Genomic DNA, 23,249 nt, shown 5'->3' on the forward strand with positions numbered 1-23,249 from the left:
ATCGTGTTCCTTTGTGCTGCTTCCATGGCTCCACTCAAGGTGCAATTACACTGATGAGAGCACGTGAGCAGCATCAATATAAGAGTTATAGTAAAACACGTGACAAAAAATAGCACTGCTTGATGATGATAATGGCAATCATGATACCTCATTTATGTGCGATTCGTTTGACAATGTTTTGTGTTGGAGATTAGTTGGGGAGGAAAAAGGGGAGGGAGGAAAGATAAAAAAAAATGAAGGATGACGCATATAGATAATTATAACCATTACAAACTGAAAATACGCACGCAAGCACACACACACACACACACACACACACACACACACACACACACACATATAGAAAAAGGAAAATAAAGAATATGAAAAGAAAACATATATTATTCGTTACAAACAACAGGCAATTATATATAAGTCTCTCTCTCTCTCTCTCTCTCTCTCTCTCTCTCTCTCTCTCTCTCTCTCTCTCTCTCTCTCTCTCTCTCTCTCTCTCTTGTATTTCGTTACGTTACCTGTTAGGTGTGAAGGTAATCCCCCAATCAGTGTCTAATGAGGCGAGTCGAGGGGACAGCCCCAAGGGTGCCGCTCAAACATCCCCTCTTTCCTCCTCCACTATTTTCTTTTCCTCTTTGACCTCCTCACCTCGATTTTTCTTTTTTTTTCTGCATTACTGTTACCTCTCTTATTTATTCTTTCTCTCTTTGCTCTCACCTCCTCGTTTATTCCCTAGTTTCTCTGTATTACTGGTACTTTCTCCCTTCATTTTTTACCTTTTTGTCCTCACCTTGCTTTTCTTTATTTTTTTCTACATTACTGGTACCTTTCTCATTCATTCTTCCTTTTCATCTCCTTTTCCTTCCCTCTTTACTTTTTGTTCTCGTTCTCACCTTCCTTTTCCTCCAGTCTCTCTACGCTACTGGTACCTATTCCGTATTTTTTCCTTCCCATTTTTTTTTATTTCTGGCATCAAGCTTCACTCGTTACCAGTGCTCCAATTTTCTTGCATCTTTTGATTCTTTCCATTCCATGTTTCTCTCTTTTCCACTCCTATTTGCTGACTCCAAGCCTCACTCATTATCCCTATTCCGACTTTTTCTTGCACTTTTCCATTTCCTTCTTCATTTCCTCTCATCATTCCAGACTTCATTATGTTTCTTTTTTTTACGTCTTTTAGTCTTTCCTCCTCCTCTTCCTCTCACTCACTTACGGTTCTTCTCTCCCTTCCTAGCTTCCTCCTCTTTTCTTTTCTGTATATTTCTATCTAGCCTTTCCGTTCTCCTTTTCTTTCTTCTCTTCTTTCTCCTTCTCTACTGCTCCCTCGATGTCCTTTACCCTGCCTTCCATTTCCTCTCCACTTTCTTCCCTCCTTATTTTCTCTTCTTTGTTTCTCCTCTACATCTTCTTGCTTCTCCTATCTCTTTTATATGTTTCTACCTCATTATTCTATCCTCTCGTTCCTCCTTCTCCCGCTCCTCCTCCTACTCTCTAAGTGTCGTCTTCCTTTCCATCTTTCCTCCCTATTCTCTTACTTCCTCCTTATTTTCTCATCTCATCTTCCTATATAATCTTCTCACTCCTCTTTCCTCCCGTTCTTCCTCCAGATGTTCTTTCCTCTACCCCTAACATTTTCCCCTCCTTCATCTGCCCTCTTTCTCCTCCCGCTTTCATCTCCCCGCCTTCTCTCGCTGGGCCTTCATCTTCCCGTCCCTCTCCTCTCCTTGCCTTCAGTGCACCTGCCCGTAACTTAGTAATTATGGTCCTGCAGAAAAAAAAAGTGATTAATCCGAGCCACCAGAAGGATTGCTTCGGCTAGGAACGCTTAATACTTTGTTCTTGTAGAGTTTTGAGTCCTCTGTCTGTCTGTCTGTCTATCTGTCTGTCTGTCTGTCTGTCTGTCTCTCTCATCTGTACACTTAAATTCGTCTGTACTCATATAGCTTTCTAATTGTTTTGATCTCAGCTTTATTCTATTCCTAGTTTGTTCTGTTCGTTGATGTTACCTCTCCATTCACCTCTCTCATCTAGGTACTCGTATGTCTGTCTGTCGGGTGTCCACCAAACAGTATCACATAACAGTAGCAACCCCAGCACATGTTTGAATGGTCCCACTACAAATCTTTCAGGACTCCCAGCTCTCTGATATAGTTCCTTTCACCTCAAGATTAAGTCGCTTTCGCCTCATCTTGTGCGACTCTTGACTTTCACCGGCCAGGCTCAGACGGTGGCTTTGTGAGGCACACGCTGGAGGGGAATTGAAAGAAGGATCTCCGTCCTGGCTTATGTTTCTTTTCCTTCTCTTCTATCAACTTCACCATGGAAAAATATGATGTTGAGGAATGTTTCTTTTGCTCACATGAAAAGCGTAAATAACTGCTTCGATTCTACGAAAGCCGAAAGGAGAGAGAGGTAAAAAAAAGTCCAAGGTTTCTTCTGGCTCATGGGTTCGAATCTTGACCATGGTCCGAAGATGGGAAGGGCGTCCACTTGGGTAACGATTCTCAAATGCCATATCCAAAGATCTGGTTAGGAGGCACCGTCCTAGCCCTGATAAACTTAAAGAAACTGGATGTAAAATCAATAAAAAAAAAAATTAACGGCAGCTCCAACCAACTCGGTGTCAGTCAGTCAACTATTGAACCAGCCAGCAGCTTTGAAGATATACAGCAAGTTGTCATTCTCTAATAACACTAACAAGTCCATGCGCCTTAATCACCGAGTCGTCAGGGTCAGGTGCACTACACACGAGCAGAGCGGTGTAGGTGAGTGAGCTCCTTACATACAGACTGGGAAGTTTAGCAGAGACTACCAAGTTCAACCGAGCGTTGACGATCCACACGATAAATCTGATGGCGCGGGAGAGAAAAAGCTGAATGTCAACCTGCTAGCGGGAGTGACGCTGCCCCTTCGTGTCGTAATGACACCCTCAAACGAAGCGCGTGTCCGGCCAGGAGTCTCGTTAATGACGGGGGCGCGCCAGAGAGACGTACCACTAAATATTTAAAAGACCAAAGAGCGCCAGGAACACGGAGTGTTACGTAATGCACCATGTCGCTAATCAACTTAATGAACCCATGTTGACGTTAGGCTGAGGTTAATTGGCTGGCTCTGGGATGGACGACGGGGTGAGGGGCGGAATTCCGGTAAGTTCTTGGCCTGCTTCTGATGACGTGCTAGCGACTTCTGTATCCCCGGAGAAATTTTATTCTATTTTGTGAGCAGCACCGGGGAGCACATGTAATACTTAAACATCTGAACACTTTGTTTAAACACGAAAGAAAAACTATGGTTGGCTGCTTACAGGGTATTGTTGATTTACGTAGAAATACAGTGACAGGTTTTGCGTTATGCACCACAACACTCTGAACACCAAAGACCCTCGTAGAGCAACAGGAAATCGCTGCTTTTTTCGTCGCACTGTACGTAGGCGAGGCTCGATAAAAAGTGCCAACCTTCACTGCCGCGTCGCGAGGCCATGCCGCATCATTCCTGGAAAACTTTACCGTCACAGAACTGGAAATAGCCTTCAATATTTTCTGCCCGTGGTAAGAGTTTATGAAAAGGATTTAATATTTCCCTTGTAAATATTTATTTTACTTTTTCTGATACGGCGTAATTTAGATAGCGAGGCGTGGACGGCATAGATAACTGACTGACTGACTGACTGACTGACTGACTGATTGATTGACTGACTGACCGATTGATTGACCGACTGATTGATTAACGTATTGATTGGGTAAGCCGCAACAGCATTATCAACTCGAATGACCAATAAGGGGAAAAAAAGGATGCTACTATTCCTAAAACGAAACATGAGTAACTTTTAAACAAGATAACTGAAGCATTACAGGAAAAGCTCGAAACACACTATTCTGGGAGTCTAAGTTTATGGACTTGAATGAGGAAGTTAAGTTCTTTGGCAGGAGGATCAATACTTTCGTGTCGCATTACTATAATGGGCGTCCTTGAGCCTATTATTTCCAATCAACTCCGCATCTTTAATTAATGGGTCGATTCTAAATACGAGAACAATTTAACGAGACACTCACACGCGCTGAGCCAAAGGTCAAGAGGACAACTAATGAACGACGCAGCTTCTGCGTCACTTTAGCTTTCCTTGCCCCGACGCGAATGTCTCCCTCTTTGAAGGGATCAACCTATAATGAATATGTTTGAGATGGTCAGTAAAATGCATGTACTTAAGGAGTACTTTAACACTTAATCTTCCTTACTGTGACACGAAAAGCTGCTACGTGACTGCTGATTATCTTTTGCGCTTTGAACGTATCAACTTATAACGGATATTTTTGAGTTGATTACAGTAAAATATTTCTATCGATTACTTTACTATTTAACCTTTCTATGGACTACTCTGTTGCTTAACCTACCTATGGACCTGTCTTACTACTAGAACTCTTTGTTGAAAGTTCCTTGCCCACTGAATGTATGAATGGTTAAGCTGATGTCAGTAAAATGTATCTTTGGATCTCTTTTCTACTTAACCTTTTTTGCAGTGACGGGCAAGTCCGCTAGATCTTTCCGTTGACTTTTTTTTTTTTCTGAAAATGCCAATTTGTAATGGATGATTTGGAAGAGGCAGTCAATAAAATACTTACCTATCTATTGTTGATCTTTCAATGCACGAACTCTTTAATGGAAAATATGTACACTACGACTACAAACTATCCATCACACGATAGTAAGGCTTATGAACTTTGAATGTGTGACCTTTACATGGATAAATTACAAGCCATGTTTCATAAAATATCTATATCCACGTATAGGTCACGCCTTTTAAATGTACATATGATCTGTACGTGGACAGCGTGTGCTCATAAAATATGTCTATATATCAACGGGCTATTTTACTTCAAACTGCAGTCTCTGTCAGAAGTCGAGTAACCTGCCACACTCGCTTCCACTGTTATCGTTTTCAATCTCACGACCTTTGATCTGCCAAAAAACAGTCACTCATCGGGTTACTTGAAGGAGACTTAACTGAAGGAAATCACTTTAAACTAAGTGAAAGTTGCATGTTACTCGACTTTCGATCGCGACTGCAATGACTGGAGTTTCTCAAAAAGTACACAAAACATCTTGCCTCCTTTCTGGTTAACCTCTGCATCCGATACTTTAATAAACTTCCTTGCTGCGCTTCCCCTCCTTGGCACTTCCAGGTGGACAAGGAAGAAGCAAGGTTTGTGAGTGTGGCTATCAGTCTATGAATTGACTGTATTATCTTTGTATTATCTTTGTCGCACTTTTTATATATTTTCAAACCGTTAATTAACTAGTATCATTCACTTAATTCGTTCATCATCCACCGACAAATTTCAGATGATAAACAACGAAGTGAAGAGCTCCTCCTAATACACACACACACACACACGAGAACCGTATGACCTAAGGGCTGATAGGGCTTTTGTATGGAGTCAGCGTATGGGAGGGAAAAATTGATCGGTGTAATTTGCTGAATAATCTCTCCATTTCTTTTATATACCGCACTAATGAGCCTTATAAATTTCCCTGCCTTTTCAGCATCTCTGCGGGCGCCTCGTGCAGGCCTAAGAAGCTTCTTGTCTGTGTGTAAGACTGTGGAAATCAAATGAAGAAATAATCTCCATACGGTTCTCAACAAAAATGCAATAAATAAATAAATATATAAATAAGTAAATAAAAAGAAAATAGCTACCTACCTAGTATCTAACCAGAAGTAACTAACAATAAGTAACAGTAACTATAACTAATACAAATGTACCAACTACAATTGGGTATAACTACGTAACTAACTATAACTATGACTGCCTGTCTATCTGACTGACTTGCTGACTGACTGCTTGTATGTCTGACTGACTGGCTGACTGACTGACTGGTTGGCTGTCTGGCTAACCATCAAAGAAAGATTTAATAGCGGTTTTTATAATGAAACTGATTATTCCATTTTGTGTCAGGAATGGCTAACACGCGATAATTTATCGCCTCAGTTCAGCCGTCATGGCCACAAACACCCAACAGTATGCTACATTTATTCTTCTGAAAGCTACAACACACGAATTTAATAAAGTAATCCAGCCGTTAAATTCACACTCCTTAATTAATATGATCACCCATTACTCATGATTGCATTAAGTTTTATTTCAACCATACGTCTTTGAAATCTTAAAATCCCAATGACAAAGCTGTCTAATTTGCTTTCCTTAATTGATACGATTATCCTTTGCTCATGACTGAGTTAAGTCGTATTTTAGCTATAGCCACAAATATATGGAGAAACACACGAAATAAAAAAAATCTACAATAATAAAGCTGTTTAGATTGTACTCCTTAATACGATTACAATTTACTCATGACTGAATTACTTTCCATACAAATACAATGAAAACGTATTTCAAATAAGAAAAAGAAAAAAAACATCGGCACAAATGTTTAATTTGAATTCCTCATTAAAGAAAATTGTCACTTTCTTATGGCTGACGTATTTTTACCTTACAAACGTGGGTAAACAACGCAACACTACAACAACACGTTCCGAAAATAGTCCAAACTGAAGATGAAGGAGAGCCCTTACACCTGCTCGTCTTCCTACGTATTGCCTCTCACCGGCTGCCAGGGAGGTACCAGAGGGAAGCCTGACCCATAACAAGGCCTCTGGAGGAGTAAACACCTGATACCTTTTCTAATAATATCGCGGGAATGAATGGTGCACGTAAACTACTCATGTTTTCTTAAGTATTTCTGTGCACTAAGATATGTGTATACTTGGCGTGACGAGGCACCATCGGTACAGGCTGGCCGAGTCGCATCTAAGTCAAAACCCGGACACAATTATCGTGTTGAAAAATGACGGCAATTTTTCTCCTTGTCACTCTGTCAAGACCTTCCATCAACCCCCGAGCACCAGGCGGTCATGTTTGCAGCAGCCACGCGGGTCTTATTATAAAAGACTTGTGTTGCCTCATAGCTTTCTTGAGAAACAACTTGTTAAAGTATCAAAATTATTCCTACCATTTCAGTGCGTGTACAGTGACAGCGTCCGGAGAAAAAAAAAAAAAAAAAAAAAAGAATAGGCTTCTGATATAAAATACAATGATTGGTCATTAAACTCTCACAATTATATCTTGATGGGAGAGAAATAATGTTTTATTGCATTTTCACTCAATATAACACACAAATATTCCAAAGTTTTATATCTCACTAAACGAAAGCAAAAAAAAAAAAAAAAAAAATTGTATTAATTAAAAAAATCCTATACCTCACTAAAGTCAAAGACAAGAAAAAAAATAATAATAGTGCATGTATTATTTGAAACTACTAATATGCTATAAAGAAAAAAAAATACTTACAAAATACAGACGCTCGATAAACTGCTCAACTCAGCCGTTAGGAAGAAGCATGACCACGGAGGTCTGTGCTACGATGACAAACAATTCTTGAACTCTACTTAACCCCATTCAGAGATAAAAGGGCACGAGTCACGACACACTTCACACATTCCCGCACTAACACACAGACACTGAGACTTGACACTTCATCGTAACGTCAACGAAGGAACAAGTGACGTGATGCTCGGATCATTGATTTAAATCCTACTCGTGAACCGCGCGTATCGAGTGAACCAGTGAATATGAAGCACTGGACTTATCGCCTCGTTCTCTCAGTAGATGACACATTGGGATGGAAGAGGTGAAGGAAATGGATAGGGAAGGGGGAGGGATGGAGGGAGGGATTGTGAATAGTTGACACAGGCGAGTGGTGGAATATTTGTGGACCTTCTGTAGGCCTAACCAGACGAATATCCAATACCTGTCTATCCCTGGCTGCCTCATAAACACAGCGAGGATGTCACATATACTGCTCGCCTCACGTCACCTCATTCTTGTCGCCTTTGTCTCTCTCGTGTACTGCTCCCCTCGCGTCGCCTTGTTTCTGTACCCCTTTGTCTTCGGGTTTTCCAGCTTTCACGCAAAGTCACTATCCTAGATATTTCTGTATGTGTACATATAAAATCAGAAAAAAAAGTATTCACGCAGTTAAGTCATATAAGAAAAGAGAAAAAAATAATAATAACCTGAAAATATATTACAAATTCTGGTCTGAAAAACTGCACACAAATAAATACAATCTCATGGCTCTAAATTAAGTCACGTTACGTTATCTTACGCAATTATATGTTGCGTGATTATCGTAGTATTCTTAGTATAACAAAAAGGACGAAAGGTTACATAAGTACACACTCAGCACACATACGACCGGCGCCATCATTAAATACTCCTTGACATTCATCTTCCGGAGGTAAGTATCTCTTACGGCCTTCTTTCCCCCATTTATTACACGTAGGAATTAATAACACCAGTAGAAAAAGCTACACATTGATATATGAGGCACTTTACCTTTATCATGTAAGCAAGAGAGTGTATTTTTAAACCAAAACCACGGAAAACTTTGATAGTACTTAGTACATTTAACCTCCATAAGTCTAGTACACTCCATCAACGTGACCCTGTTATAGCAATTTCATCACCTAAGAACACGTGAATATGGTAACACTGTCAGTAGACGACGCTCTCACTCGCTAATTGGCTGAACAGGGATTTACGTTTTCTTTACAAATGTGGCAAGGAAACCTACTATTCCAACCACAATTGTTTCCATATTCTAAGATACCAGTTTATCTATACATGTACAATCCGATAACTTCTTATTAAATAAAAAATTTAGCTATGTCAATATTCACATTTTCTGTTTAAGTGTTGATAAGGCGACTATTACAATCGTAATTGTTTTCGGCCTCAAAGATTTCTGACTATTTTCTTTATGTATAACCCGACGACACATAATTAAATAAAGATATTGTTAAGAATGTAAAGTCAATTTCTCGTAGATTTTAAAATAGACAAGAATGCGTCGGGCAATCAGCAATTAGCAGTATCGTCCAGTGACAGTGCTAGTACCAAATCTGCGTGTCTTCAGGTAGTAAATTTACTATTTCAGAGTCGGGGAAGCAGTGGAAGTGGAGAAGAATCATGCGGACTTAAACCCTTGACACGAGAGAAATGGCGAAAAAAGAAAAACGAAGGAGAGGAAGAGGAAGCGGAAATGGAAGAGGCGAACGAGGAGGTGAAACAGAGTAGCTGGAGAAGATCCGGACTAGTTTAAACCCTTGACACGGGAGAAATGGCAAAAAAGAAAAATTAGAAGAGGACGAGGAAGTAGGAAATGAAGAGGAAAAGGAGGAGGTAGAGCAGGAGCCGATGATACGTACGTCGTTGCAATATACTCGTAGGTGCTTTGCGTGGATATAGTTGAGAGGGGAGTCAAAACAAACCACTCCATACAGATTTCCGATACTCATTCAGTCGGGAGGGGGACGGGCAGCAGAGGAATGAGGAAGTCATCGCGGAGAGAGGAGAGCAAGGGAAGCAAGGCCCCACCACAGCTGCACTGAGGACGACGCACGTTGGCTAATGGAGCAGTTCACTGAAGCTTTTGAGTGCAGGCTCCGGTCGCTGAAAATCCGAAACGCGAAAAAGAGTAATGTCAAGAGGATGTCAAGGATGTACTAAAATTTTTGAGACTGGTGTAGTCATGGTAACGTGAAGAGAGAGAGAGAGAGAGAGCCACCACTTGAACCGCGCCAACATCGAAAGACGTCAACACCAAACCTTCATTAAAGTCTCGAGTCAGGGTTCGAAGCGACCTGATTTCACCTCTTCAAAAGGAGGGAGAAAAAACCGTATAGATTATACAAATGGGATGTGAACCATTTCTCCATAATATTTTTTCCTGTCTTAACTAGAATACCGCTGACGCCTGTATTATAAAATAATAGTAAAGGCTGAACTGCGATTGAAACAGTGCCCGAGACAGTTCGCTTAAGTTGAGAGAGAGATTGTTGCTGTAGGTAGAGCGTCAGGCTGAGTAATGGAATGAAGCTGGGTGTGGATTAGTGATTGTGTTCTACCTTGTTCATCTCCACATTGGTGTGATACCAGAGTTAACGCATATTTCTGTAATTAATCTACACACTTCGTTTATTCGTACCTGTCACTTGAGCACCAAACTACTACTACTACTACTACTACTACTACTACTACTACTAATAATAATAATAATAATAATAATAATAATGATAATAATAACAAGAACAGGAAGAACAAGAACAAGAACAAGAACAAAAATAAGAATGCGAATAAGAATAATAAGAAACAGCACTACTATTCAACAAATGTCATGAAAACGAGTCATCTTGAGCTCACACATTCTCTCTCTCTCTCTCTCTCTCTCTCTCTCTCTCTCTCTCTCTCTCTCTCTCCACCTGTTATTGTACGTCTTCCACTCACCTCCTTTTCTCCTACCTCCCCACCGGACACGTACTCCCTCCCTCCCTATCTTTCTCCTTCCCTCCCTCCTTCCTTTCCTGCCACCCTCCTTTCTCATCTCCTCTTGGCTGCGGACACGGACGGGAAAGAGGAAACCGAACGCCTCACTCGCACCGGAGGGGAGTTTGTTTGCCTCTCGACGCCGCCCTTACACCTCCCCACCACCACCTCGCCCTCCTTGGCGTCACCGAAGCACCACCAGCGCGCCGAGACAAATATCTGGACGCCAGATTTCACATTTTTTTCTCCCTAAACGATGTGGGGACTGTTTTTGTGGATAGCATTGGAGATTTTTTTACTGTGTCGATCTTACGTGTTATTATGATGAGTTATTTTAAGTATTGCACTAACTGGATACTGTATTGATTGATTGATTGATTGATTGATTGATTAATTTGAGGTAAGGGGTGTGTAATGAGGCTTTTCTTTAATTTAGACTGTATGCAATGTGTTTTTTCTTTCATTTTCTAGTTTCTACATTATTTTTTTTTCTCTCGATGTAAGACAACGTTGGAGCGGTTTCTTAATGTCTATCTGACTTGTGTATAAATAATAAATACTCTTTTCGTTAGAGGAAGAGAAACTATGACGAAATCATTAACGATGCTTTTTTTTCTTTGCTTCTACGTTCTCTCTCTCTCTCTCTCTCTCTCTCTCTCTCTCTCTCTCTCTCTCTCTCTCTCTCTCTCTCTCTCTCTCTTCGTGTCTTTTATTTCTTTTTATCTCCCATGAAGTTCAGTGTTCCATGATGTTTCTTTCATCTTCCTCTCCCCCTCCCCTTGTCCTCGCTCGCGGCCTCCCTCCTTACCACAGCTAAACACAACACGCGGGAAGGAAGACTTGTTTGGATATGCACCTTTGACGAGGCCCAAAATAATTATAGGTTTTCGATAAATGCTGTCAACAACCTCTAGTTCTCTCTCTCTCTCTCTCTCTCTCTCTCTCTCTCTCTCTCTCTCTCTCTCTCTCTCTCTCTCTCTCTCTCTCTCCCTGAGCTTTATAAGGCCGTATTCTTAAAACAATTTATTCTCTCATAAGGACAGTTTTCAAAGGACACCAGGCAGTCTGAGTGTCATCTTACACACGGGCCGTCCATCCTTAACCGGCAGAAAACGGCCAAACTACCAGGTAGACGGCCTTATCTGGTGATTTCGCTCGACCAAAGTTCGATACAATACCGTTAGTATGTAATATTTTTATCCTTGTAAAAACAGGAAAAAGAAAACCCATTATTTCACAAGTAAGCGCATCAAGCAGCACGATCCCAACACGATACGCACATCCACATCACATCAAGCAACAGATAAATAATACAAACAATAGTGAAATTAAGCAATGTTTTCATCAGGGAGGGACAGACAAACCGAGAGCGATTGTACTCATAGTGGGGCTGGCCGATGATAGCTATTTTGCATGGGGGGAGGGGCAGAACTAAGAAAGCACCTCTGCAAACAGTTCAGCGTGCAAAGGATGGACCGGTAATTATATGAGATAACTGCCAGTCTTGAGAAACAGGACAGCTACTCGTATCTTCTCCCATGCAGACATTACAAGCCAGTCCCTCCACATCAAGCTGTGCATACTGGACAGACACAAGTAACACAACACCACAGGACTGTAGTCAAAAGGGGGGAAAGAAAGCTGGAAATGTGCCTGCAGTGAATCGTTTCCTAGCTTAATGGTATATGTGCAACTACATTAAATATCTGTAACTCAATTAAGGTACAGGTTTTAATCGCACGTCATATTCACAGCTTCAGGAATATAATAAGTATTCCTCTGTGATACTATCAATTGTGCTGCTGCAAAGAGAAGTTCTAGACTTGCGTTGGGTAATAAGTAACTTTAATTTCTCATGGAAGGGCTTCCTACTCTAATGCAGTTATTCTAATACGGCTTTTCTTTGACAGTAATAAGCTCATAATTAATTTGTGTTAAGAAAGATACGTTAAGTGATTCAACGTCATCAGTTTTTAAGTTTTAAAGAAAAGCCGATTGTCTGCACCACGTCCCAGTAGTGTGAAAATATTCGTAATGACCTGATTAACTGCCTGCTTGTACATTTTCGCTGCCAGACGTACGCAAAAGCAGGTGGGGAGGAGAGAAAAGAGCGGGAAGGAAGGCAATGACGAGGGCAGAGCGCAGGCTCAGAATTACTTCAGGTTCTGACATTCCAGAAGTCAAACCTCGTTCTTATAAAGGCTGTGGTTGCTGGGTATTTGTTTGTTCGTGCTCTTGATAGTTAGTGGAGTAACGTAACATTTTTTTGGGTGTATTGGAGTTTTCAACTGTATTTCAGATGTTACGTATGGGGAACGTTTTGTTGTGGTTGGCGCTTTCCTAACTTGCTTCATCGCAAGATGTGAGTAATGGACGAGGTGTTAGTGTGGCTTTAGGTTATATAGGTTATAAAATTATGTATTCCATATTCCTTTCATGATCAAGTAATGCCTTCATACCAAAGAACTGGACGATTAAGTAATATGTCATTAATCTAGGGAATGATGGAGGGTTGGTCTTAATATCCTTCCGAGTTATATACTGCAGTTAGTGTATAAAACTACGTTTCTTTTACACTATTTCAGGGGATCTACCAACCCGGAGCAGCTGGTCCTTTCGGTGTAGTTGATATTGGTAGCAGCACACAGACTGTTCCTATTTCTTTTGGCGTAGTTGACCGCAGCAGCGGCGCCCCGGCTGGTACTTTCGTCCTAGGTGGTAACCTAGGTGGAGCTGGTCAGTTCCCGGGTGTTGGTTCAGCGTCTAATCAAGCTGATGGTTGTGGGACTTTCCCTGGGGTGACTACTACGTCTGGGGCTGCCGGTGTCGTGCCGGGGGCTGCCGGTGTCGTGCCGGGGACTGCCGGTGTCGTGCCGGGGGCTGCCGGTGTCGTGCCGGGTGCGTTCTCTAGCTTCGGTGGCGTGTCTGGCGATGGCAGGGTGGGTTTCATCTCGCTGCCTTCTCAGCAAGGTGCAACATTCCTCGGAGGACAAGGCGTCTCCTTCACTGGCGGTCAGGTGTCTGGGCAGGCTGGTGTGTTCGGCGTCGGTCCCCAGAAAGGGTCTGGATTTCCCTCCCGGGTCATTCAGGAACAAGCAACTCTCACCCAAACTGTCATTCGAGACGAATTCCGGACCCTGACTGACCTGGTCTTGCACAGCGTGGCCGTCACCAGGACGCAGTTCTTGTTAGTCACTACGACTAGAGTCACTACAGTGGTGAGTACGATTTTACAAATTTTTAATTCAATTTCTCTGTAATAGTGATAAGCGCTCCGCATTGTATAGGATGACAGTGCTATGGGTGGAACTATTAGTTATACGCGGTGTGTATTGTGCAAGGTGATAAAAGTATTGTGCAAGGTGATAAAACTGCTATCGTTTCTCCAGGTCGTGCCCACGCCCGTTAACCACGCCCTCGCCATCACCACGTCTGTTGTCGTTCGTTCTTCGTACGTCACTGTCACGGAAATTAAATCTGACTTCAGAGTTAATGTGAGGATGTAAGTGTGTTTAACCTTGATACAAAATTATTACTTTCTGGTATACAGCGAATCACATTCTGGTGTAGCTAGCTGGTCTTCTGATTGTTCATCAAGTATATGAATATCCCTAACTTTACATTTTATCTACAGCTTGACGGTTACGTCTCCAGTCATCAGAACAGTTATCAGCACGTCTGTGGAGGCTGTCACGAGCTACCACACTGCCACAAGCACTGTTTATGTTCATGGTGGATATAATTAAATAACTTTTCGATTCTAGTCTGCTGTGTGTAGTCTATTGTAATAAGTGATAATAATAATAGTGTTGATAACAATAGAACTATATAAGCCTGGAGTAATACAACTATGTAAGCCTGCAATAATATAACCATGTATGCCTCTTGACTGTTTTATGTATACATAATTATCTATGGTGTGTACAGTTTTCTTTAGTAGTAACTAGATTTTTTAAATCTAATGTTGAGTTACGAGAAACTAAAGTGAAAGTAAACAGGAATAACTTGAGAGGTTCTCGAGAACCGTATTGAGATGAACAAACATTTTTTCTAGAAGTATAGATAAATGAGCCCGTAGTGTTTGGTGGTTTGTTAAGCAGCACGTGAGCACAACAAAAATGGGCCTGTAGTGTCTGATGGTTTGATAAGCAACACATGAACACAGTTTGATAAGCAACACGAGAACAACCTACACGCCAATAGCCTTACATACAAGTTACCTTTCCATCGGATTGGCCTATATTACTTGCATCAGTTGTTAAAGGTGTGCTTACGGGAATTCATGCGATGGAGAAATTAAATGATCGCTTTTTTTTTTTTTTTTGGCGGGGGGGGCTAGATTTTTTTATTTATTTATTTTTTTATTTTGCTATAATGATGGACTGGGAACAGATCACTGGGAAGCTACAGCCAACACGGCGTATCTGCTAGAAATTCACAAAAAGCTGCGTACAAGGCAGGCTACAATAAGATCAACCTTCTCCTGACAGCTACGTTAATCTAGTTTTGCTACATTTGAATACCACTAGTCTGTTAATCACTTGAATGTTAACATTTCACTCGGACCCTTCCTGTCGGTTGAATTTGTTTCCTAAATGTCGACCTTTTTCATTCCTATTCTCGGGTTTATTGGAATGTAATAACTTGCACAGACGCAGGAAGAATATGGTGGGTTAAGAGGCAGGTGAAGCTTCTTGCTCTCAGGTTAGACGAAGGGAGGATGTGGCGGTGGAGCATTGTGAGGTGCTAAAGCTTATTGCATTTATGGCAAAATGAGGTTTGATATATTTCGGAAAAGGTTCCACGATATACAGCAAAGTTAACGCTATAAAAAAAACGCGTTGATTATTTAAATCCATCATTAAATTCCTATAGTGGGCATGTGATTAACTGGTGCATGGGTGAACACGGTCTCGAAAGGACATGGCAGCCATTCTTAAACGATCATTGGTAATTTTTTGTCGGTATTCCGTCTTTACTATTCCAGTCACGCTATAAAACAGACAACAAATAGAAGGGGGCCATTCGCGTTTTTTTTTTTTTTTCTCGCGTCTTCTCTATAGATGATAGAATTCCGATACATAGATAAGAATGTCTGTCGGTTTGGTCAATAATGGCTTGTTATTAGAGCGTTACCACTTCCCACTTCAGTATCAGGTTATTAGTCCTGAGTCATTAGAGAGTTTTAAAAAATAGACAACTTTATGGATGAGGATGACAGGTGGAAACAGGTAGCTATGGTTCGTGCAGAGACTGCCACGTGTCGGTCTGACCGCTTCTTGAAGCTTCCCTTATTTTTTTTATATTTTTATGTTCACTCCTCCGATGCAAAGTTCATTCACATTTGCTAGATAATGTACCTGATACAAAACACTTGCACAAAATGGTCAGACATAAACAAAACTTCCAGGAAGAATTAAAGCCAAATTCATTGCAAGCGGTTTAGAGCGACTGACTATAACCACACCAGCAGTGAAGGCTACCTGTTTACAGTTTACTGAAAGTTAACGAGTTCTCACACCTTTCACAATGAAGGTAGACGCTTCTTGTTTACTGACGTGCAAAGTGTATAGTTGCACACAAGGAATTTACAACACTGACGGTCATTTTAGTAACTGAGCATCAATAAATGATGAAAATAATAATGAAATAAATAAATATATATGGAAACGTTTACACATTTTATGTATAGCAGCGGCTTTATTCCAGTTAAATATACCTCTATCCAGAGAAACTCGACAGACTTGTTTGTCTGCAGCTGTAACATTTGTTTAATGAGCGAGTGCAAGCACTTGCTTGAACGTGCTTGCTCTTTATATCACCTGAAATTAAGACTTTATTTTTGTTTCGCAACAAACAACTGTTATGGCCACGAGTGGTGGCGCTCGTTTCGCAGGTGGTGTTGATTATGATGGTGGTGACAATTGTATTACTGGTGGTGATGTAAATTTAGGTGTAGTTCATGATGATAACTAGCTTACTAAGAGAGGAGGAGGAGGAAGAGGAGGAGGAGGAGGAGGAGGAGGAGGAGAAGGAGGAGAAGGAAACAGGAGTAACGGTGGACACACAAGCGTCACTGGTCACTGGTTACTGCTCATCACATGAGGTGAAATGCAATCTTCCTTAGTGCAGTGGAAAAGAGAGAGTGGCTTCGGTGTAACTTTTATGGATAATGCTTGTTAGGGCTGGACGATGGTAACTGGATGACCTATTCACATCGTAAACCAGCATTCATTCAACCAGTTTCAATTTAAACACCTAAACTTTCTGATAACTATAGCTTTCCAGAAAGTTTCCTAATGTTGTTTGAGGTAATATGTTAATGGATGCAATTTTATCTTAAAAATCGGTATTCTAATATATGATGACAAACTTATATCTTCGTAATATTAAATGCTTGTATCCTCGCTTCTCTCATCAAGTTCAGGACGAGGAAAAATAAGGTGAAGCCAAAGAGACTAACTCGAACGCCAGCAGCTCGACCGACGAGGCGACGTGGCGGACTGGTGAAACATGGAGAGCAGAAAGAAGCTGGTCCTGGACGCCGAAAGGTGAGGGTAGCAATTCTGTGAAGGTTTTATAGTGGTGTTTTGTGATTTTGTTAGTGTTTTATTGTCATGTTGTGTTCTGTTTTGGTTTTCAGAATCCAAGCCTTCGCTCATCATGTTCGCTGTGGTTTCTGCTTTGTTATTGGTGTTTGTGGCGCACGTATGTATTGAATTTAGGTCTTATAATGTTTTTATACTTGTAACTTTTTGTAACATACCGATTTTTGTTTAAATTTTTTTCCACAGTAACTTTGGCTGTAACATACCGAATCTTGTTTAAATTTTTTTTTTTCACAGGCCACCGCTCAGAGGTACGAGCGTACTTGTAATTTTGGCTGAAATATGCCGAATCGTGTTTAGTATTTTCTTTTTTTTCTCCCCAGGCCACTAGTCAGTTATGATTTCTTTCTCTCCATAGGCCACTGGTCAGTTACTGTTTTTTTCTTCCCTCTACAGGCCACTGGTCAGAGTTACGAGCGTCATGCGCCGTATGTCCCACCTGTAGTGGTAACTGTAACGGAGACGGTAAGTTGCGATCTTTATTACGGTATACAAGCGAAGATTTTGACGTTCAGATTATTCTAATATAAATTATAAAGAAAATAAATTCCACTTGTCATTGCTAATTAGATTAGAACGATTTATTCTATTCCTTACTCAATGGTCAATATCGGTTGCTCTGTAAGGATGTCTTGGATTCATTCATACGATCATCTTTGGGTCACTGGGTCAACAAATGCTTTTGGATCACTAAATTTCTTACTCATTGGTTAATATCGGTTGCACAATGAGGTATTTTATATTCATTCATACGGATATCTTTGGGTCATCAATACACCTATAATAATTACGGTGTTTCGGTTTTCTTTTTTTTACAGATTACGATTACGGCCACTGAAACCATCAGAATCCCCGTGACTTCTGACGTATGGGTGAGCACTGTCGTCAACCACCCGGTACCTGTGACTCACCTCGTCACAGAGTATTCTTACGTTCCTATCGATGCTTACACCAAAACCAGCGTTGTCATCGTTACTTCGACTCCCGTAAGTGTTGATCGTTCTTATCATTTTCACTTGTATATACCGAAATCGACTGAACGTTGATCGACATCTTAGAATGAACATTGATGAGTTATTAATGAAAAATAAAATTTCAGATTTCGGTGGTGACACAGACAAGTCAGGTGAACTCAATACGCACAGCGGTGTCGGTGTTCACGACGTTCGTAACAGAAACCGAGACGAAAGAGTTGTACCACACGATCAGTCACCACGTATATAACCATGAGGTAAGGTTTAGTGCACACAACAGAAGAATGTAATGAATTATTAAATGAGGAGGCGATAAGTAACGGATTGTCTATTGCTCCGCAGTTCAGGACTGTTCCTGTGCATTCCGTCCAGACCTTGGTCCAGCGTGTCATCACTACTGTGAACTCCTTCACAACAGTTACTGTCACCCACACCACTTACGGTTACCAATAGGATGGAAAAAGAACTGGTTTTGATTAAATGCAAATGAAAAAAATATAAATGATAAAAATATAACTATAAAAAATCTATATAATAAAGGTAGCGGACATTTATTTGAGGTTTTCTTTAGTCCCCGAGTAACGGACATTTAAGATTTCCTTTAATCCTCGGAGCATCTAGGTTCTACACCCTCTCGTGCCACTCAGGCATGCTGTTTTCGGTGTATGAACACTCGAGTGCCGCTAAAGGTATGTTAATTCCTGCTGCGATAGTATTTTCTAAACCAAACCGGAAGTTAGTGAACTGAATACCGGACTTTTATGTTTTGTGACTTTAAAAGTTCACTTTTTACTATAGTCTTTAGATATAAATTTACTTTATGTAATAACCGAGATATTTCGACTGTAGTTATAAATTTACTTTATGTAATAACCGAGACATTTCTTGGGTGTGTTTAAAGGCCGTTGAATAGCTAGTTATAAATTTACTTCATGTAATAACCGAGATATTTCTTGGGTGTTTAAAGCCCGTTGAATAGCTACTAAGTTACTGCCGTGGTGTTGTTTTTTACAGGACACCGACCAACAATTAGTCCCGAGACTACTGAACTAACGAGTTGAACTAATGCAGACATTCAGGATGTTGATTTTTAAAGCCACCACGTTGAATGTGGTGGTAATGCATTTAACTGGTACAGGTACAGGAATGTTAAGCCGGAGTTACATCGTATATATAATGAATGCATTATAATTAACATTTGATAGTTACTGATAACGTATATACTCGTACACTGTCCCATCCATCCACGCTATCGAACGGACTTATCCGTTCACTGTGTACGACTTGCTGCATGGCAAGAGTCACTACTGGCTGACGACTTTATCTGATGTCTTAGCACAACCATTGGCAAGGAACTATTGGTTTGCCTGTCAGTTTTGCCCGGAAAACGGTCATTCAGGGTGTGCACATCGGGAACTGTTCGGTCGTGTGGACGGAGCCTTACAGGACAAACTGATAAAATGTACTTCGATTATAATTATTTGGTACAACGGTAAGTTTTCACGTTGAATGGCCGCTACTCATTCCCTTGTTAGTTGCCTCTTTCGAATAAAAACACTGGAAATATTAAATAAAGGATAATATAGTAAAGAATATCGTAGTACAATAAAAAAAAAAAAAAAGTATTCTTCATTGACAGAAATTGTCGACCTTTAACTCATCTCCACACCATCAATGTAACATCCAGTGATTCAGCAGTGTTTGTACAGAGCTGTCCGTCATGTGTGTGTGTGAACTGTGAAAGTGACTCAAAGCTATCCAACATAGTGTGAAATTTTATCGCCTTTTATAATGTTTACAAATTCATAATGATGCACATGTTTCTTTGTCCGAGCATTAGCGCGGTGGTAGTCTGGAGAAGGAAAGATTAATGTGGTCATTCACACACATACACACACACACACACACACACACACACTAGTAGCATGTGTCATTTTCTTATCAGTAAAAGTAGAAAAGAAAGAGTATCATAAAAAAAAATATGAATGAAAGAATAGTAATTAATATCACATGAAAAATATGCACCTGATATGGATAAGTAATAAGTATGTCGGAAAAAGAATATGTTTTCCGGACAGGTCACATTTCAATACCCGAATAAAAAAGAAAAGAAATCTAATATAAATGATTACATAAAAATCTAACAGGTAATGAATAACTAGGCAGGGTATAAAATGAGAAAATTCTCTCTCTCTCTCTCTCTCTCTCTCTCTCTCTCTCTCTCTCTCTCTCTCTCTCTCTCATATCTACAAGTCTCCATTACTGAGTCGCTTTGTACAAATAACTGTTAGCATAAATTTGTGCTGTCGAAATGCACAGACCGGAAGGAGGAGGAGAAAGCGGACGAGGATCAATACGAAACATAAAGAATACAAAGAAAAAAAAGCAGCAGCGCTATTTCACCTCACAGACTATTTGGAGGAAAGAAAGAAAAGGGAAGAGGAAGAAGAGGACGAGGAAAAAAAAAAAGAAGAAAAACAAACAAGCAACAACAACAACAGCAGCAGCAGCAGCAACAACAACAACAACAACAGTGAGAGGAGGAGGAGGAGGCAGAGGCAGAGGAAGAGAATCATCATATTACACAACAAAAAAATAAGGTGAAAAAAAAATTAGACCATCCGCAAGAAATACACTAACTTCGATCCTCCAGATGAGCAATAAGTAAGAATGTTTTCTCATACTAACCCACAACTCCCAGGCACTTTTCACATTACGGTTTCTTAAATATGTAGTTCTGTAGCTTAGAAAAGACGATATTAACCTCCTATTATACTGTTTTTTTCTTTTCTGTGTGCATGCTAATAGTTGTTCTTTTACAGAGCTTTGTAGTTATCTAGTTAGCCAACACTTTTCGAGGCGAGGGAAGGAACGGCAGGAACGGCAAAACAGCTACAATTTTTTTTCCCCTAAATTGTCTTGCCTGGTTTCCCTTATCGATACAATAACACAATCACAACACCAAAAAGCAGCAATCACCAATATCTCCCACCGCTACAGAGCATGACCATACCAGTGAAGGAATCAATGAGAGCGTCTCGTTAATACACACGTTATCATTCTGAGCTCACCAAGGGGACCCAGGATCGGACTGAATCACTGGCTGAGTGCGGACAATTTGGGCTTTGTCTCTCCTCACGCTGAGCCGCCAGCCAAGACGTCTTAAGGCAGCGTGGCGTGATATCAGGCTTAATCCTCCTTAAGTATTAGCGGGGGAAAGCTTTGTTCTCCAGTGGATTTATAAAGGGGGGATAATAATGGCGGTGGCGGTGGCGGTGGTGGTGGCGGTGGTGGTGATGGTGGTACTATACACGTGATGAGTGAATTTAGTGATTTAGTGAATGTGCGTCGAATAGATGATGTTGCAGAAGAAGAAGAAGAAAAGATGGAGAAGAAGAAGAAGAAGAAGAAGAAGAAGAAGAAGAAACACACCACCACCACCACCACCACCACCACCAGCATCACAACAACAACAACAACAACAACATCAACAACAACAACAACAACAACAACAACAACATCATCATCATCATCATCATCACCACCACCACCACCATCACCACCACCATCACTACCAACAACAACAACAACAACAACACTCGAGCAATCAAAGACCAACACAAGAACAAGCAGGACAAGAACTCACGCTAATGGCCGCTGCACTAATGACAAGCATCACATCACCTCACGCCGCCAACACTTCACTCATCACGAGGCGACGAATGTCACTCACACAGTTTCTCTCTTTAATCCAGCCACCCTTTTTTATATAGCCGTGCTGGCCTCGCTTTGGCATTACTGTGATTAATATTTTACGTCATTCTGTCTCAAGTGAATGCTGAAAATAACTGACATCGCATTTGTATGATGAGGAATAATAGTAAGTGATACGTGTTCTTATGTTGCCACCTATGACAACCTATGATTTAAACTGCTTCGGGAGAGAGGAGCCGCAGGACATTTCTAAAAAAACTAAATAGGGTATTTTTCTTGACCGTTTTTTTCTGATCAAGTTTGTTTTTTTACTTATTTATTTACTTTATTTATCATTTGTGTTCATTATCAACGGAGAAGAGGGGCTACAATGAACGCTGGTTTATTTTGTGGCGTGTCCCGAAACTCCTCTCTTGAAACGGTTCAAATTTTATTCTACTTGTTTATCTGTTCATTATCTTTACTATGGGAAGAAAGGAACAACAAAATGGCTACTCTTTTTTTTTTTCTTCTTCCCTTTCTGTACCTTTGACTGGCCTCGTTCACGCATAAAATAACACAAACACCACACAAAGCTGCAATCACCATTATCTTCAACCACCACAAACCCCACCACCACCACTACCACCACCAATAACAGTCACAATTATTCCCTTCATCGTCACCATCAGCACCAGCACCAGCACCACCACCACCACCACCACCACCACCACTTTTACCAGTTGCACTTTTCTTTCTCATGAGAACAAGTAACAGGAACAGAAAACTTGGTGACTAAAATCAGCTACCACAACCACTGTCACCTCCTCCTCCTCCTCCTCCTCCTCCTCCTCCTCCTTCTCCTTCTGCAGTAATGACGGGGATAGAAATAGATAGATATTTAGAGAGAGAGAGAGAGAGAGAGAGAGAGAGAGAGAGAGAGAGACAAATAACAGGAATGAAAGAAAATACGAGAACAGAACATAAGGTAGATCACCTATGGGGTCTTAATCACCTCTCTCTCTCTCTCTCTCTCTCTCTCTCTCTCTCTCTCTCTCTCTCTCTCTCTCTCTCTCTCTCTCTCTCTCTCTGACCTGAACCGTCCTCCTTCTCCTTTCCCTCTTCCTCCTCGGCCTAACCACTGGCTGGCTATATTACCTCTGCGCCCGATACATTTCCCTCGAGTATTATGGATGGGAGAAGGAAAATGTAATATGAGGAAGGTGAGTACATACATAGAGTTTCCACGAACAGAAATCCGGCTCGAAGCTTCTTTTTTTTTCTCTTTCTGTTTTAATCTCTGACGCATAAACATGTTATTTTAATATTATATGGATGGTTACTTTTTTTTTTGAAGAGGGTTCGTCATTCTTTTGCGAGTGTGTATGTGTGTTGGGGGAGCTGGGGGTTACTTGTGGTGGTGATAGTGGTGGTGATGGGTGTTGTTGTTATAATACATTTCTTTCACCATTAGTCTTCACTACTACTGCTACTACTACTACTACTACTACTACTACTACTACCACTAATACACTAATACTACTACTATTATCACTACCACTACTAGTTTTCCTTTCCATATAAAATATCTGGTACTC

The 23,249-nt window shown here is 40.8% G+C and overlaps 2 protein-coding genes and 1 long non-coding RNA gene across 3 annotated transcripts in view; 2 read left to right on the plus strand and 1 right to left on the minus strand.

The window, feature by feature from the left end:
• Positions 1–9,863, minus strand: part of LOC135100316 (uncharacterized) — a 29,782-nt gene extending 19,919 nt beyond the window's left edge. The window contains exon 1 of the long non-coding RNA XR_010268603.1: positions 9,260–9,863. This is a non-coding gene — a long non-coding RNA (uncharacterized LOC135100316). The remainder of the gene's footprint in view (positions 1–9,259) is intronic.
• A 2,638-nt stretch (positions 9,864–12,501) lies between these two features.
• Positions 12,502–14,260, plus strand: LOC135100946 (elastin-like). Its single transcript, XM_064004565.1, has 4 exons — positions 12,502–12,591; positions 12,962–13,594; positions 13,766–13,878; positions 14,011–14,260. Exons 1-4 carry the CDS (start codon positions 12,502–12,504, stop codon positions 14,120–14,122), a joined length of 948 nt encoding a protein of 315 aa, XP_063860635.1. The 3' UTR covers positions 14,123–14,260.
• A 2,575-nt stretch (positions 14,261–16,835) lies between these two features.
• LOC135100317 (uncharacterized) lies at positions 16,836–18,512 on the plus strand. The gene is made up of 6 exons (XM_064003156.1): positions 16,836–16,927; positions 17,020–17,084; positions 17,381–17,449; positions 17,803–17,970; positions 18,084–18,215; positions 18,301–18,512. Exons 2-6 carry the CDS (start codon positions 17,040–17,042, stop codon positions 18,409–18,411), a joined length of 525 nt encoding a protein of 174 aa, XP_063859226.1. The 5' UTR covers positions 16,836–16,927; positions 17,020–17,039; the 3' UTR covers positions 18,412–18,512.
• The last annotated feature ends 4,737 nt before the right edge of the window (positions 18,513–23,249 follow it).

This window comes from Scylla paramamosain, chromosome 5 (genome assembly GCF_035594125.1).
Source record: "Scylla paramamosain isolate STU-SP2022 chromosome 5, ASM3559412v1, whole genome shotgun sequence".
Lineage (NCBI taxonomy): Eukaryota > Metazoa > Arthropoda > Malacostraca > Decapoda > Portunidae > Scylla > Scylla paramamosain.

Excerpts from the sequence above, each read along its gene's own strand:
- LOC135100317 (XM_064003156.1), top strand. The coding sequence starts at position 17,040 with ATGTTCGCTGTGGTTTCTGCTTTGTTATTGGTGTTTGTGGCGCAC. Across the intron at positions 17,450-17,802 it reads TGGTAACTGTAACGGAGACG|ATTACGATTACGGCCACTGA; the intron begins GTAAGTTGCGAT and ends TTTTTTTTACAG. Across the intron at positions 17,971-18,083 it reads TCATCGTTACTTCGACTCCC|ATTTCGGTGGTGACACAGAC; the intron begins GTAAGTGTTGAT and ends ATAAAATTTCAG.
- LOC135100946 (XM_064004565.1), top strand. The coding sequence starts at position 12,502 with ATGACGAGGGCAGAGCGCAGGCTCAGAATTACTTCAGGTTCTGACATT. Across the intron at positions 12,592-12,961 it reads ATAAAGGCTGTGGTTGCTGG|GGGATCTACCAACCCGGAGC; the intron begins GTATTTGTTTGT and ends ACACTATTTCAG. Across the intron at positions 13,595-13,765 it reads CGACTAGAGTCACTACAGTG|GTCGTGCCCACGCCCGTTAA; the intron begins GTGAGTACGATT and ends TCGTTTCTCCAG.